Source organism: Pithys albifrons, chromosome 16 (assembly GCF_047495875.1).
Source record: "Pithys albifrons albifrons isolate INPA30051 chromosome 16, PitAlb_v1, whole genome shotgun sequence".
Lineage (NCBI taxonomy): Eukaryota > Metazoa > Chordata > Aves > Passeriformes > Thamnophilidae > Pithys > Pithys albifrons.
The window spans coordinates 8,500,922-8,517,126 of record NC_092473.1 but is presented as its reverse complement, the minus strand read 5'-3'; the positions used below and the strand labels follow the sequence as shown (position 1 = coordinate 8,517,126).

Genomic DNA, 16,205 nt, shown 5'->3' with positions numbered 1-16,205 from the left:
ATGGCTTAAATGCTATTAATTGTAAGCAGTTTTGTTCCACAGGATGTTGTTCGCCGATAACTACTCAATTAGGGTTATTTTGCAATTAGTCTACTCACAGTAAATTTATTGCAACCAGAGTCATCTGTGGTGCAGCAAATTAAACTGCTGTCTGGGCTGCATGTGCAGTGCCTCTTACAGGCTCCTTAAACCGTGCATAGCTCACCACAGTGATTTTGTCACACTAACGGATTAAACATGCAGAAAAGCAGCAGCAGCCAATGTCATTTGGAATCATGAAACCAGCAGAAAAAGACAAATATGGGGTTCAATGATCTGTAAATCAAACACAGCAAGCCCAAAAATGCACTGCCAGAAACTTAAAAGCTAAACAAATCAAGTGTCTGTAAGTCACTGTGCACATACACATGCATATTGAGTGGATGAAATCCTCTCTTTGCTAAGTTACAGGTCCCATTCTTTCAAAATTTTACAAAGTATGCTCTCATTTCCATGCCTTGAAGAACAGTTCTGCTCCACCCTGTAAGTGTTTGGCATCTTATCCTCTCCCTTTCTGCAAATCACACCTTTCTGTGAGCGCTCTGAAGTAGTCAAATAAAAACATTATAAACATTCAGATTGCTATTACCTGTATTATTCAGTAAACAGAGCTCCAGAGCCCTTTTCTCTCAGTTTGAAAACCAAAAGGCTGTGATTTCTAAAATGAAATAGAAAATTTTCTTCTCAGGAGCCTGTACGAAGCTGAAAGCTCTTGCTTTGATGTGCCAGAGCATTATCAATAAGCAACCAGGGAGAAGGCAGTCTGAAGAATGATGTGGGATGAGGGTAGCTTAATTATTTTCTTACTTTATTATAAGCTGGGGATGAAGACAGCAGAAAACCTGTTTGATTTAAAAACTAAGAAAAGACAACAGAAGAGCCAAAGGGAAATAAATCAGGCTCACTTGAGGCTCTCTGCTTTCCTAGGGACTTTCCTTTTGCCAGAACCATATTTTAGAAAACACCCCTCAAAAAACCCCTGCTACATACCTTTAGTCAATCAAAAGCCATAGATCTGGGTCAAGAATAAACCCAGCTGGGCAATTAATAGTAAGGATTAGGCCAGAGTCTGCCCAGAGGATATGGCAGCCCAGAAGAGCCTGATGTAGATACCACTTGGCACTGTGCCTGTGATGACTCATGGACCTGGTGCCAGTGACTAAGAGGGAACTGTGGTGTATGTTCATCCAGCAAACCTGCAAGGCAAGGGATTCAGAGCTACAAACTCCCGCAATCCATGTGGAAGTGAAAATCAGAGAGCTCAAGGACTGGATCCAGGCAGTGGGTCAGCAGCTGGGCTACTTTCAATGCAAAAGGAAGAGTGTAAGTAGAAATCACAACTTTAGTACCATGTTGAAATGGGTAGTTGTGTAATTGTAATTGCACTGCTGCCCACTGCTGTTGGGCAGTCATGGTCAGGGTAACAGTGGCCATTCTAGGACTGTGCTCCTGTCCATGATAATAAAGAGATTCTGCAGGGAGTAATGTGGTACAGATCAGGTCACTTGTGCTTTGTCAAAGTATTTTATCTAGGTCCAGAGTGAAGCTTATTTTGGAGCCAAGAATTTGCATTAAAACTTCTGCTTCTTCCCAGTACCCCTGCACAGGAGCGGGACCATGTGTTATATGGACAAAGAAGGGAGGCAGCTGGTCCATGTCCACCACGAGCTTTGGTGAGCACAAGCAAGTCTGTCACACCACAGGAATCAGTGTCCCTAGTCTGGCCTGCAGAGGACAAGGCTGAAGGTGGCCCCAGGAAGGAAATGATCTGCCACATTGTCCACAGGTACCATATCTGAGAAGAAATGAACTCCCCCAAAGGATGCCTACCTGTACCCTCTTCTAAATCTGCACAGGGCTGGATCTGCCCTTTCCTCATCTAACCTTGTGCTGAACCTACATTTCCCCTTTTACATTTGCTGACTGCATTGTCCCCAAAATGCACTTGTACAAACTCCAGACATTCCTTTCTGAGTGAAGGGAGACTTGCAAGCTGCCTGCTGCCCTATCTCAGCCACGACTTTGGATAAGGCTGCACCTAAAGCTTTTGACACCAATCTCCTGTTCCATAGCATTTGTGCCCTGGTTTTAGGACCAGCTTGCTGGGAAATGCCATCTCGTGCTCTGCAAGTCAGGTAACTGGTAAAGCTGCCATGTCCTGTTCTGTTGTTTCAGAAGCAATGACCTTAGAGGGGCTGTAGCCCTCACCTGTATGTCAAACAAGTAGTGAATATCATGCTCTTGGTTTTAACAATACTTGCTTTTATACACTGGAGATAGTTATAATCAACTTCCTTTGCCTGTTGCCTTTGGAAACAATAAAATACTTAGAAAAGAAACAGCTTGTACAATCCTGTTCCCATTGATAACCACTCAAGTGAACATATCACTTAACATTTATGACAATCCAGCTGGATGGAATCATGTCCATAATTGATGGCTACACTTAGCAATGTCGTGGTTTTGATCAGCTGAGACAAGATCCAAGGGGATTAAACAATGGATGACATCTCAATGGAAACCACAGCACTGGGAATATGTTTATATGTTGGGATAATGGATGAATGTGCTGCTCCAACACATAAATATTTATACTTCACAGCTCTGCTGAAACAGGAAACTGTTTTACAAAGCAAACTGAAGGGAACAACACTCACATGCTAAACACAGACTTAGACCCTCAATGTCTGACTCTTGCTGACAAGCAGTATACAGCTTTTATAATGCACAAAGTGTCAAGACTGCTACCCACACCTCCCCATCAGCAATCCTAACTATGGGGTGTCTCATATCCCCAAAAGCTGATGGCCAGTGCTTCACAAACATCTCCAAACCAAGTTCAACTCCTTTCAAGGACTCCCAGGGTTGATGAAGTCACCCTTGATAAGGGATGCAGCCACACTACGAGTGAAAACCAGCAGTATTTATGTTCTGCAGTGGGGAGGAGAGATATGGGACAACAACACACAGAAACTCACTTAATGTATCTTTAACAGGGCTCTAAAATTCAAGGGACCTACCAGGTAATATACATCTAAGGCTTTGCAGTAAGCACTGGGCACCTTTAGTTTTGGGAGTCCCACATGTCTGTCTTGATAATAACTGTATTTAGACATTTAAACAATTACTTAAAAGTCTGGATCTCTCCATAGGTCTGATGTCCCAATCTGGTTGTGCATTGGTGCCTCCTGCATAAGCGACTCGTTGCCCATTCCATATGCTGCTGCTTTATCACTTTCCCAGCAAAGCTCCCAAATTTGCTTCAGAGCAACCTCATACAGAAAATGGGAGGTCCACACTTTCTGCAAGGAAATGTGGCAGTTGAAGTGGTTAACTTCAGTTGTCAGCATGGGCAAGAGGCAATAACCTTGAGGTAAGAAAAGTAAACATTTTCCACATGTATCCATCTGGCTAAGATGTGTCACAATTATTCTTTTTAAACAAGTGTCACTGCCCAAAATAAAAAAAATTAAATGAAACTGTAGTTTTGCAAACCTGAAAATTTTACACACAATCCTTTTACACTTATTTTTTTTAATGTGGTATATATCCATAAGACATGAGTTTTGCCTAAATTAACCATATTTGGACAACTTCTTCATTTCTGTAGTTATTTTTGTAGCTCTCAGATTTCCTGAAGGTTTTACTATATCTTATTACAATGTAAGCATTTATACCAATGTCCTATGTACCTACATTCTGAAAAGCTTCAAGTGTAAGATGAAACACTTCTCTTGCTTCTAAGACTACACCATTATCCTGGCTGCAGGGCATAAGAGATAAATCCTGTATTTAAAAAAGAAGCAATAAATATTTCTGGAGAAACCTGTTTTTAAGAGTAGCAGTTGTTTAAAACTTCTGGAAAGGAACCTGCATCCCTGGGAAACAGATTACCAGGCAGGGGACGGAATCATAGGGGTGTGCAAAATTGCATATTGCCCCCATTAATGACAATACAGCTTCCAACTCTCTCTAGGATATTCACTTGCATATTTGTATACATGATGCATTTACTCTACACAAGGGATATAGCATTGCTTACATTACTGAGACATGTCCTTGATCCCAGAAAGTACAGGACAGTGTCTGCAAGGTGCAGACCTCCATCAGCGTTCTCACAGACCAGAACTGGCTGCCTTGCCATTAGGGAGGAAGAGGAAAGGAGAGCAAGGACATGCTTTTCACCATGAATTCCCATCTTTGACACTTCAGTGGGACCTTAGGGTACCCACTGATGCTCAGCCTGCCACTGACATCTGATTTTGCTCAGTTCTTAATTCTCTACTGCTCTTTTATCTCCCCTTCAACTTGTGCTGCCTTTGCTGTCCCTCTTCCCTTCTTCCCACTGAAGACCAAGTTTTCTGCCTGCTCCACTAACTCTTTGTCTCCAGTGTCTGCCCATCCAGTTTAACAATTTGGAGTATCACCATGATAAGAAAGGGAGAAAAAACATCAAAGGAGACATGGTAAAAACCAAACCAAAACAGTCACAGATGCACAGGGGTGGGAAATGGGGTGCTCACACCATTCATCCTGGTAATATGCATCATCTAAATTAAAAACCTAAGAATCCTTACAGGCAGATATGTTTGTTTGGAAACATTCTCTAGGGCACCTCGTTATTTCCACTCTCTGTACAGGGAATTTAACCTTCTAATTTAGGTAATAGCAACATAGATCATTCTCTGCACTCCACTGAAACCACTCTGTAGCACCCACTGCTTTGTCATGGTGCAATAAACAGGCACCGTGGGGGTTACAGGATGTAACTAAATGTTCCTAATGAAAGAAATTAACACCCCCTAGTGCCCACGGCTCACCATGTTTATTATCTCAAAGCAAAACCTATTCTCTAGTTTGTAACAGTCCCTCTGCACTTCAGCTCGGATAAAGGCATCAGCATATCCTTCCAAGGTAGGGACTCTGGACTGTTGTATAACCAAATGCATCTGTGGAAATGATGCTCTTTGATCAATACCCACTTTGATCAACTGATCAATGTTTTGGGTTTTTTAAAGGCACTTTGCTTTATGGGGAGCTTATAACTTGATGAATGGTGACACGTGAAGCAGTCTCTGAAAAGTAGGAAAAGGTCAGCTCAGAAATGCAAACTGACAGCAAGCTGAGAGGTAACTCATGATCTGACAGCATGGAGAAACCAAAAGCAACAAATCAAAGCCTGGCTTAGCCCAGCACAGGTAACTGCCTCTCTACAGCAGTGATTTCGAAAATAACTTTTGCTGATTCAAGAACATTAAAAACAAAAGTCAGCCACAAAATTGGACTTTATCCACACTTTTAGGAATTTTTTTTACTAGGCTTCTAATAATTATCTGGTCTATTAACATGCTTAGGACTCATATATGCCATAAAAATAGCCCTATGGCCATAACAGCAGTGCCACTCATTTATTGGTTAGCAAAAAGCACTGAAATTCACAATGGCTGCTCCCTGATCACAAAAAAGCAAGCACAGAATAAAAAGACTTTGACTAAGCTTCTCTGTCTGTAAATAAGAACTAAAAGAAACAGGAGTAGCAGCTGAATACCCAGATCACATTGTGTAATAAAGATCTGGTGGAAGTGAAAAGAAATTCTATGGGAATCTCTCAAGGATCTTGTGACATTCACGTAATTCTCTGTTTAAAACACCATCAGACCATCCCTTGTTTTCATGGACTAAGTTCATTACACATTCCTGCAATAAAGCCATTTTTGTCATCAGAAGGCCATTTCAAATAAATAGAACCCTTCCCCTAAGCCACTGGGTTATTTCTCCTTCACCATCTACCAACTTACCGTCCAGGGCACAGAACCGTGTCACCGTCTCCGGCATCAGCTTCCCGACCTTGTGCTGACAATACGCGTCCGCGATCTCCTGGCGACACTGCTCGGATTTAGCGCGGGACATGGCTGAGATGGCGTCTTTGCCCGTCACCTCACACTTTGGTGGTTCGTCATATTTCTGTTCAGGGTAGCTGTTTTCAATTTTTTTTAAATGAGGCTCTTTTGGAGACCTGTCAATCTCCTTCAGATTGTTGTTGTTGCTGCTGCTGTTTTTTCCGGGGAGATCATTGAATTGCACCACCTCATTGGAGTTCTTCCCCAGCAGCAAGTTCTCCTTCATCTTCTCCTCTTCCAGTTTCTTTCTCAAGTGCTCCTTTTGCTTGCTAAGGGGTTTTTTCACCAGCTCAGACTGGTGTTTTTGCCTTTGAGTCCTGGGAGGAAAGTTACTGTTATCAATAGTTTCAAAGTCCTTGGGGACTGAATTTTCATTATTGCTGTCTGTTCGCATTTTCTCTTTTGGTCGGTGGGAAAAATAGCCATCCTATAAATGGGGAGAAAAATTATACTCATCTTACTAAAATAGTCATATTTCATGCATTACTAGCATTTCTTATATGAAAACAATTCAGTTATAATTCAACACACTGCAGAAAATCCCCATATTAGGGATTACAGCAACAAGGTGGAGCTGAGAGGCCTCTGAGCTGCCCATGTCACCCACACTGGCACCCCCTTCCTCACTGGGCCAGAGTCCAGCTCCCATATCGGATGGAGTAGGAAGGTTTTACACAGGTTTGTTAGCAGTGATTAACCAGACACTTCACCTTGACACCATTAAAAGTCAACGACAAAACCAACTACAGGACTACAGCCTGAGCTTGCTTTCAGTGAAGTAACTTTGCTACAAACTAAACTCCTCCAAATTTATTTTTTCTTTTTTGCTTCAACATACTATGACTTTGGAGAAGTGTTCCCATGGGGTGCACTGCAGGCCTCCTGCAGGTGGGAAGCTGTGGCAGCAACAAGCCCTGTGTAGCTGCACACACTTGGGCTCTCCATGAAGGTCAGAGCCCAGCTCAGATGTTGGCTCTTAACTACAATGTTCTTCTTCTCCACACTGGGTGCTCTCTGATAAATACACAGCCCATAACATTGCAACATTTAAAATACATCATATAAAGAAAGGAAAAGGAACAGATCATGTAAAATATTTGTCTGCAGCAGAATAACACTTTGCTTCACAGTTTCATCCCTGTGATAGGTGGAGACCTATGACCTCGGGAACTTGTCCTTGCTCATCAACAGCACAGTAAGTTTACAACAGCAAATGAAAGGGAGGATTCTCACAGAGTCTGAGACAGCTCTGCTCTAGAAAATACATCACAGCCTAGTACAGAACAAAGAGGCATTTATATGTGTATATGCCTATCAAATGGGAAACTGATAGCCAGGGGTGGGAGAGGTTGAGCTGCCTTTGCTCCAGCCATGGAAACCAGCCCTCAGACTAGTGGGGGACACCATTTATAGACCTGTACACCAGGAAATATCAGCATTTCCAAAAGTGATGAGTAGCAGATGAAATCAAGGACGAATTGTTATTAACACATCTAAAGACAGGAGTATAAATATTGAGACACTTTTTGAGTCCGTCCTGTTTCCTTTTCGCTTGTGGAAGACCTAACCAAAACTCAGAGGCTGGGAAATGACAGCATCACTAACTATGACTGATGGGAGCATCTTCTAGCACCTGTGAACCACATTTTGCATTCAAAACATTTTACCAGCATGAGCTAATTGTTTCTCACACCTCTTCTGGGAGGAACTAAACAGTCAGGGTTTGCAGAGAAAGGAGAGGGAGATAATGACTTATCCAAGGCCATGCAAGGAGTCAGTATCAGTTTGACCTCTGCAGCTCAGCAATGAGAAATGTTTGAATGTTTTTGAATGTTTATTATTAAAAGATATTGTTTTGTGAGTGGATGAAGTGATTCTCTCTTCATGAGTAATATCTTTTAAATCCCTCCAGGGATGGGGACTCCACCCCTTCCCTGGGCAGCCTGTGCCATGGCTTGACAACCCCTTCCATGAACAAATCTAAATAAACAAATGAATTCTAAATGCTTCAAAGGCAGACACAAAACAAAGCTCGGCTGTAACCTTCCCTGCCTGCAGGGACAGTGAACTCCACAAAACCTCCCCAAGGAGGACACCAAGTGTCTGCAGGGACATCTCTTTGGGAGGAGCAGGAACTAAAAATAAAGCAGGGTCTGTACAACAACTGTAAAACCAAGAGCTATATAAATACACTGAAAAATAAAGACATGTAACAAATATCTCAGCTGGACAGTCAAATCCAGCCTCACATAAATCTCACACCTGTTGGTACAAGTGTTAAATGCCACAAAGCCAGAAATCTCCACCCACCTTTAATTTGCATTTCTCTCTCAATTGCTGTCACCAAAGCCAAGCATGGCTTTTACAGTATAATGATTTCAAGATAGGCTCCCTACATGACAGCAGAACATACACATTTGCCGTGCAGAGGAAACGAAACTCAGCACTCTGAGCTTAGAACAGCAGCAGCTGCTGACAATAAGTTGTGTTCATTTGTGAAGTTCAGGCATACAAACAAAAGCAGCACATCTGTTTTTCAGCTGGCTACAGGAAGATGGGTTTTACTTGCTCGGCAATGTTTTATTTTTACAGTGCTGGATTAATTGCAGACTTTGTCATGGATGTCTGAGACAATCAAGACAGGACAAAGTGATCTTGCAGAAAGATGATCTGGGAACCAGGCAGTCCCAGTTCTAACAGTCCCACAGCACGTACATCAGTGTGTTCACTGTCTGAGTCATCCTTTTTCTCATCTAGCTATTTTTTAGTAGCACCTTCTTATCTCTGTGTTTGCAAATCACTGAAAAAATGGCAGGCTATACCAGGACCAAATGAGAAGCAGAGAGCCTGTTATTAGAGCCTGTGTATGTCCACAGTCAAAGATGAAAGCAGCACCAAACCAACACCAAACACTGCTATTTTTTGTTGTTGTATAGACTTAATCTCATCCAAAAAACACACAAAAAAGTTATTAGGGAAAGCACCATTTTGATCTTTGCAACAGACCAGTTCTCTCTAGAACATGCATAGACCAGAAGAGGATCTATCCTATTACTTTACGCAGCATTATAAGGTGCCTAACACAACACATGCCACCCAAGAGCACATATTTCAACTGTGCTTCTCCTACAGCCCTACCCCTCTGTCAGTTTAAAGCCTTTCTCTCTTGTTCTATCACTCCACACCCTTGTAGAAGTCCCTTTCCAGCTCTCCTGTAGCCCCTTTAGGTACTAGAAGGTGTAAAAAGAAAACTCTGTAGAGTTTTCATCACTTTGCAGCACTGTATTTCAAAGATGAAATGTGACATTCTGGATGTATATCACAGAACTAAGAGGATTTCCACAAACAGAAGTTTTCTGTCCTGACTTTATCTGGTTCTCAGAAGATACACATAGAGGTTAACTGCTGAGTAGTCCATGGCAAGAGCCTTGGCAGGGACAGTTTTAATGACTGTGGGGCCTCTTCTGCGCCTGTGCATGCTGCAATTCAGCAACAACAAGCAAATACTCTGAAACTGGGAAAGAACAGTGTGTACCCAGGAGCATGCATGAGATCACTGCCAATTACATACTGATTGCCATTGATGCCAAAAATAATATTATAACATTAATGCAAAAAACCACCCATTTTAAGCTCAGAGCCATTTTATGTAAGGAGAGAGTTTTTCTGCTGCTTGTTGCAGATCTTGATTCTCCAAACTCCAACTTTAATGTGTTTTACTAAAGTTTGTCAGACACAGCATACGCTCTTTGGTATATTAGCCACTGTATCTACAGTGACTGAGGATCTGGAGCTCAGGCACTGTGAGTCTGATTGATTTCATCAAGTTCCATCTTTCTCAGGAAGGAAAACCTGTGTTTCTGCAGAGACTTTGCAATCTACTGAGAAAACCATGGAATAAATTGCTGCTGTAACCCACTACAGACCCAACAACAGCAGCTGCTGCTCACTCCATCTAGCACAAATACAGAGAATTCGGAAGAACTTTACAGCCCTCTGTAATGACAAATGGATTTTAATGACAGCCTATTAATACTTTCAGAGGTTTTTGCTAGTACAGCCCACACCAGTTCAGCTGTGTAAGGTTACATACCTGCAGACTGTCTCACTCCACATATTTTTCACTTGCATCTGTCAACTATATTTACATCTAAATTCAACACATTCAGGTATAAACATGAACCTGGGATTGCCCAGTTTAGATAATCTAGGTCACAAACTCTCATGTAATCCTTCAGGTACAGTTCTGTATCCTGTGTGCTAAATGCAGGAGGTTAAAGGCTATGGCTGCAGTACTGGCCCAGGGAAAAATTAAAACAAAGCAGGACATTCTCTGAGGGGTATCCTGCTGTAAGACAAGAATGCACTATAAAGCCAAGAGGTACCAACTTGCTCAGTTTACAACTGCCCCTGGAAGGAATGCCTCTGCCAACAGCCAGGATTAGGCAATGACTGTCCATTTTTGCAGTTTGCAAAAAGCCAACAGCAGACCAATTTCAAATCTGCTCTCAGAGAGATAATCTAACATGCATTTAAATCAGCAGAGACTCAAACACCAGCAGACTGATGTGCACCAGCTCTGCAGACAGCAAGGCCCACAGACTGAGAGATCCAACTCAGGACACCAAAGCCAAGGGGAAGAGCCCACACCATGCAGGTGGGCACTGCTCCAGCATCTCCTGCTACACACCTGTGGAAGTACAATGCTGTTAGAAGGCTCCTTTTGTAGAAGCTTTGTATGGAAAGGCAAAGGAAACCTTAATCAGTTCACAAAGGCACACAGTAAGAGCTTGCATTTATCTGTGAGAGGTGTTCATTGCATTGTGCAGAGCATTTCCTCCTGACAATAAGAAAACGCTCCTTTCTCAGGAAAAGTTATTCATTGTACGATTTCTGTATCAACAAAGTCCTATAAATACTACACAGATGGATGGACCATGTGCAATCAAGCCCTGAATGGCAAATGTTCACAGTTTCAGTTTATCTGACAACTGATTTTCTCCCCAGCATGGAGGGATTTGCTGTCTTTTTATACTGAGAACATATTCTCATATTCTTCCCTTGGCAAAGCTGGGTACCTCTTAAAGACACAGCAGAATAAGCCAGAAACAGGGATAAACACACAGTGAGCAACAACAAAACACACAGACCTTCTTCTAAATACAAGTATTGGACATGTTGGCCTTGAGGACCAAGTATAGATCAGACATCTGTACTATGAAAAAGTTACATATTTTTCACCCTGTCACATAATAAAGCATATTGCAATTATAAAACTCATGTGAAAATATGCACTGATTGGGCAGTCATGAAGGATCACAGAGGTCTGAGGCCCCCAGAGCTGGTGCAGGCACTTGTCTCCTTGCTGGGGTGAGCTGTGGGGCTGCAGGACCCAAACCAGCTCACAGCTCCAAGAGGTGAGGAACAGCATCAAAACCTGCATCGTATGTCAAATCCTCAAAGAGACCTGGTTGGCTTTTATGGGACCATCTATCTTGCCTGTCCCATGACCAAGAAGAATTTAAACAGTGCTATGAGAAGATAACTAAAACACCTTTCTGTTCAATATTAATCACAGTTCTGTGACATATTATTTCACTGTGCTTGTTAATTCTTCAACAATGACACCTTCCAATTGCCAGAGGATGCCATTTCTACAAGCAAGGACTGCTCCTGGATTAAATCTTTTTTTTCTGCTCTTGCCTTTCTGCATTTGAGGACTGTTTCTTAGTTGAAACCAAAGCCTTTCGCCCCCAGAACTACAAACTTTACACTATGGTGTTTAGAACAAGAGCAGAATTATAAATATTCCTTATGCTTTAGTGGGTTCAAAATCCGATTTCATCCCATTTTTCTGAAACAACACAGATTTCAATGCTCTTCAGATCCTCAGTTCAATGGCTCAGAAGGCCACTGGGTCAGGAAAGTGTTGTCTCAGTTAGGGCAGGGCCCTGCTGATACAAAATGAACTCGATACAAAGCCCACTCTATTGTCACCTGTCCTACCACATCCACATCTTTCAAACTGCAAAACAACCCCTGCTCTGCTTGAAGTCATTGTGCAGCCACATGGACACAGAGCACACACCCTGCAAAACACCAAAATGAACAAGAAATTGGGAACTTTAACCGAAGACATGGTTGATGTGCCACGAGACCCTTGGAAAATGAGTACTTTTGGCAGGTTTGAACAAAAGCAGGGCCAAAAGAGCAGATGGAGGAAAGGCAGCAGATGTTAGTGCACTTATATTTTCCCATATGTTTTTCCGATTTGCTGTAATAAGTACATTGTACTTTAATTGTCAGTGGCTGAAGACTTGTGAGAAATATTTTGGAGAAATGTATTATGCTACTTTATGCCTTTCACTAAAAAGGGAGATGCAAAAGGTGAAAACAACTTTTTTGACTTGCAAGCTGATAAAGATGAAAGATGTGATTAGTTCAAACACAGTGCTTTCTTATGTAAAAGGATTATGAGGAAAAGCAATTGTTTGGGTTAAAAGGAGGATTCTGATACTTGAAAAAGCATGAGTCCTTCAGGTTCAGAGCTAACAGATACTTACAGGCACAGCTAGCCCAAAACTACTGCAATGCTTGTGATTCAAGACAAGAGTAACAGATGGACCACCACAAAGTGCACAGGGGACCCTGTGCTGGAACATCTGCATTGGTAAGTGCTTGTTTGGAGGATTGTTTTCCCCTTCCTTTTCAAAAATGTTGCCAACTATTTTTATTTTTTCTTAAAATCAGTCTCAGCAGTGTGTTCCAAAACACTAAAAACAACATCGTAAAAACATCATTAATAGAAGCTGCTTTTATCCCTTTTTGCATAAATACATTAAGGAAAGATATTCTGGTTTGAAATCAAATGAAAACAGCTTCCAAACTTTGCTTTTCTCAAAAGAGTTTTTCTGTTTTTTTTTTTTTCTAACATGTGACTTATTTTCAGAGAGATTTAGATCAGGGAGTAAAGTAATATTGCATCCCTCAAGAGACCAAACAGATTTTCACATTTGTTCCCACTTAGCACAGTAACTGTATGAAAACCCATATTGTATCAACAGTAATTTCAAATGTTCATCTGGTTATTAAAAACTTTGGAATACTGCTAGAGGGAGCTGTGAAAGCACATATCCATAGTGCTTCACAAACTGACCACTTTGTTTTCTGCTAATTTAAACTTCTCAGAAAAGTTTGTACTTAAGACACCACAGATCAGTCAAATTTATTCAATATGTAACAGAACTTGATTTGTAAACAATAACTGCCCTCACTTTACATATATTGTTCCCTTTCCAATCACATTCGATCTCATTAAGACTCCAGACTCATGCACAAGCCCTTCACTTGGCAAAGGTCCCTTCTAGTCCAATTCACTGACAGGAACAGCAACAGTTAGGGCAGGATTTTTTCCCTGTACACACACACACAGAGACACACACACACACACAGACACACACACACAGAGACACACACACACATTCTAATGGTTTCTACCTCTGCTTTGCACCGCAGTTAGCTCTGCCTGGGTGCGGGCAAGGGAACCCACCCCTGCATGACACAACACATTGCTCCATTCCCAGGGGAACAAGCCCTCAAAAGACAGTCCTGGAACATTTACCAGCGTTATTAAGCCTCCTGGATTCACTTCAGTTTAACCACATCTTTAAACAGAATTCACCACAAAACTAGGAAAGAGATGAAGGAGGACTGGCCTGACAGTGCAAAATGCAGCTTCTGAGAAAGCTCAGGAAAACCCTGGAGGTGTATTTTCCTACATCTTCTTCTCAAGAGAAGGTGAATCTTACAGTCCTTCCAAGAAAGACTTCAGACACAAAGGAGCTTACGAAGAAGTGAGTCCTTTCTCAAGGGAAAGATATTTAAATAACCTTTGATACTAATGTCTATTACTTTGTGGTCTTTGCACAGGACCCTCAGACAGCTGAAAAGCAGATAAGGCCAAGACTGGTACATCTACATAGTTGTTTTTCCTGATGCCTATTCTAATATTAAAAGGAAAATGTGAGATGTTCCCTCTCCTATTTATCCCCAAATAGTACTGTTCCATAATTTGACAAAGGAGCCCCAAAGAGATAGTATGTAAATAAATAACACAAAACAAGAACAGGAATAAACCTCAGATATTTGAATGTTTAGAATGTGGAGACACAATAACCACACTGAACACCCAACCTGTTCACTTTTTTTTTTACCTTCCCCTTCTTAGTGACCCACCCTATAAAAAAATAACATGGCTAATCTGAACTGAATTCCTCTGCTTTCCTCTCCATTTCTTTCATACAAAATTCAGCCAATATAGATTTTATATCTTTCAGAGCAGCAGTAAACACTTCAAATTGCTTCCTGGTGACTTGTTATTAACTAGATTCCAACTCAATTCATCAGGAGGCCTATTCCAGCTCCAACCTAAACAATCTTGAGCAGCCCAGGGTGAATTGCTAAGACACACAATAGGATCTCTGGCAGCTACAGAAATTAAACATAATTAAAATATGACGGTATAAACCAAAGACACCCTCACATACAAATGAAAACATCCTTGTAAAATACGGTCAGTTTAGCACAAATGTATTCAGCCTTAATTAGGTAGAAAATCTATTTAGATGAATACAATGCAAAGAATAATAATGAACTTCAGGATTACACTTTGTTACTTGGAGGCAAAAAACAACACAAATAAATGGTAAGTAATTGGACCTTATTTAATAGTCTCAGACTATCAGCTTGAACAACAATAATCATTAAAGACCCTGCAGTGATCTTCTACTGATAAATGTTGTTAAATCAGAATTACAAAACAACAAGCATGAAGGGCAAAGCCTATTAATATGAGACGCACTAAAAGAAAGAGATTCCTTTACATCTGCTTTCACCAGCTTCACCAGGAGTCTTTGAACCAAACACACAGAAATGAAAGGCCTCCATGTTTCCTCTTGTTTTGGATGAGACTGAAATATAAACGTTTCCACGCCTGTGCTCACTGCAGGGGGACTGCAGTTATCCAGTGCTGGGTAAGTGGCAACACAAACTTTGGTATCCCGGGCCCCAATGTATTGTCCTGTCTCTGCTATTCAAAATAAGTCAAACAGACCCTTTCATGCAAGTGCAGAGCATTGCCACTGGACCCTATGGGCTGGGAGGGATGGGTGGCCACAGGGCAGACATCCAGACCCACAACAAAGCAACTCATTAAAAGGGGATCAAGATAATGGTTTGCATCTTCTCAGAATGTTCTTCTGCAGGACCAGTAAGTTACATTAATAAAATAAATAAAAATTGAAGAAGTCAGAGGATATTATTATGGGCTGTGCCATCTACCTCCTTAGCTACCCTATCGGCAGCTCAGCCTTCCTGAAAACTCAGCCCAACACCTGGCAAGGATTCTGTGTGTGGTACTGCATTCTCAGTTCTTATAAATCCATTAATTAAGAGCTACGCAAATTAGCAGTTTTAACACAATGATGAAACATGACAGAGATCTGAGGTTAAAAGATATAGCAGAAAACAGATTTCTGACAGCGAAAACAGATGCACCTTAAGTTCAAAAACTTGTCATTGTGTTGGCTCCAGCAAAGATCGTGAAGAATATATGCATTAGGAGAAGACATCAAAAAGTTTTACAGGGAACTGCCTTCTAACCTTTCTTGAATAGATACTAATTTTGGAGACCAAAACCTTCTTCTGTACTGCCCTAGACAAGCTGACTACATTTGAGGCAATCACCAGATTGTAGAGTGCCCAACTTTCTTTAGCCACGTAACAGCTTTTCTCTCATGTGCTGTAAGCACAGTGCTGTCAAAACAGTGATTGGTGATTACCCTTCATTTAACAGAAGTTGTGTTTTCATAACTCCCCACTACAATTGTGTCAGAAACAAGGAATCACTTCACAGTCAATGATCATACATATACCAGCATATCCTCAGCTGACAGAACCAGGTGGAAAACAGAGCATAATGTTATCTTAGTCACTATTTACACACTATGCCATGCAGAAAAATCAGATCCCAATATACTCCATTGTGTTAACTAACATCATTATGTTAGAGCATAACAAAAATATTTCCTTCTAAGGGCAAACCCTGGCCTTGCAACTAAGCCAAAGGTTTATTTACAATCAGCGGTTTTTCACGTGATCTAAAATAAACTTTACCCCAGGGACCTTAAGGAAGTGTATCTTCTGAAAGCATGAGGAAACTCAAATCCTATTAGGCTTTTGTATTCTTGATGGACACATAACGCAATA

The 16,205-nt window shown here is 41.3% G+C and overlaps 1 protein-coding gene across 2 annotated transcripts in view; it reads right to left on the bottom strand.

The window, feature by feature from the left end:
- The window catches only part of XYLT1 (xylosyltransferase 1), a 168,916-nt gene that overhangs the window by 79,624 nt on the left and 73,087 nt on the right, over positions 1-16,205 (bottom strand). For both annotated transcript variants that reach the window (XM_071571087.1, XM_071571088.1), the window contains one exon: positions 5,838-6,366. In XM_071571087.1, coding sequence (XP_071427188.1) covers positions 5,838-6,366 — 529 coding nt within the window. The remainder of the gene's footprint in view (positions 1-5,837; positions 6,367-16,205) is intronic.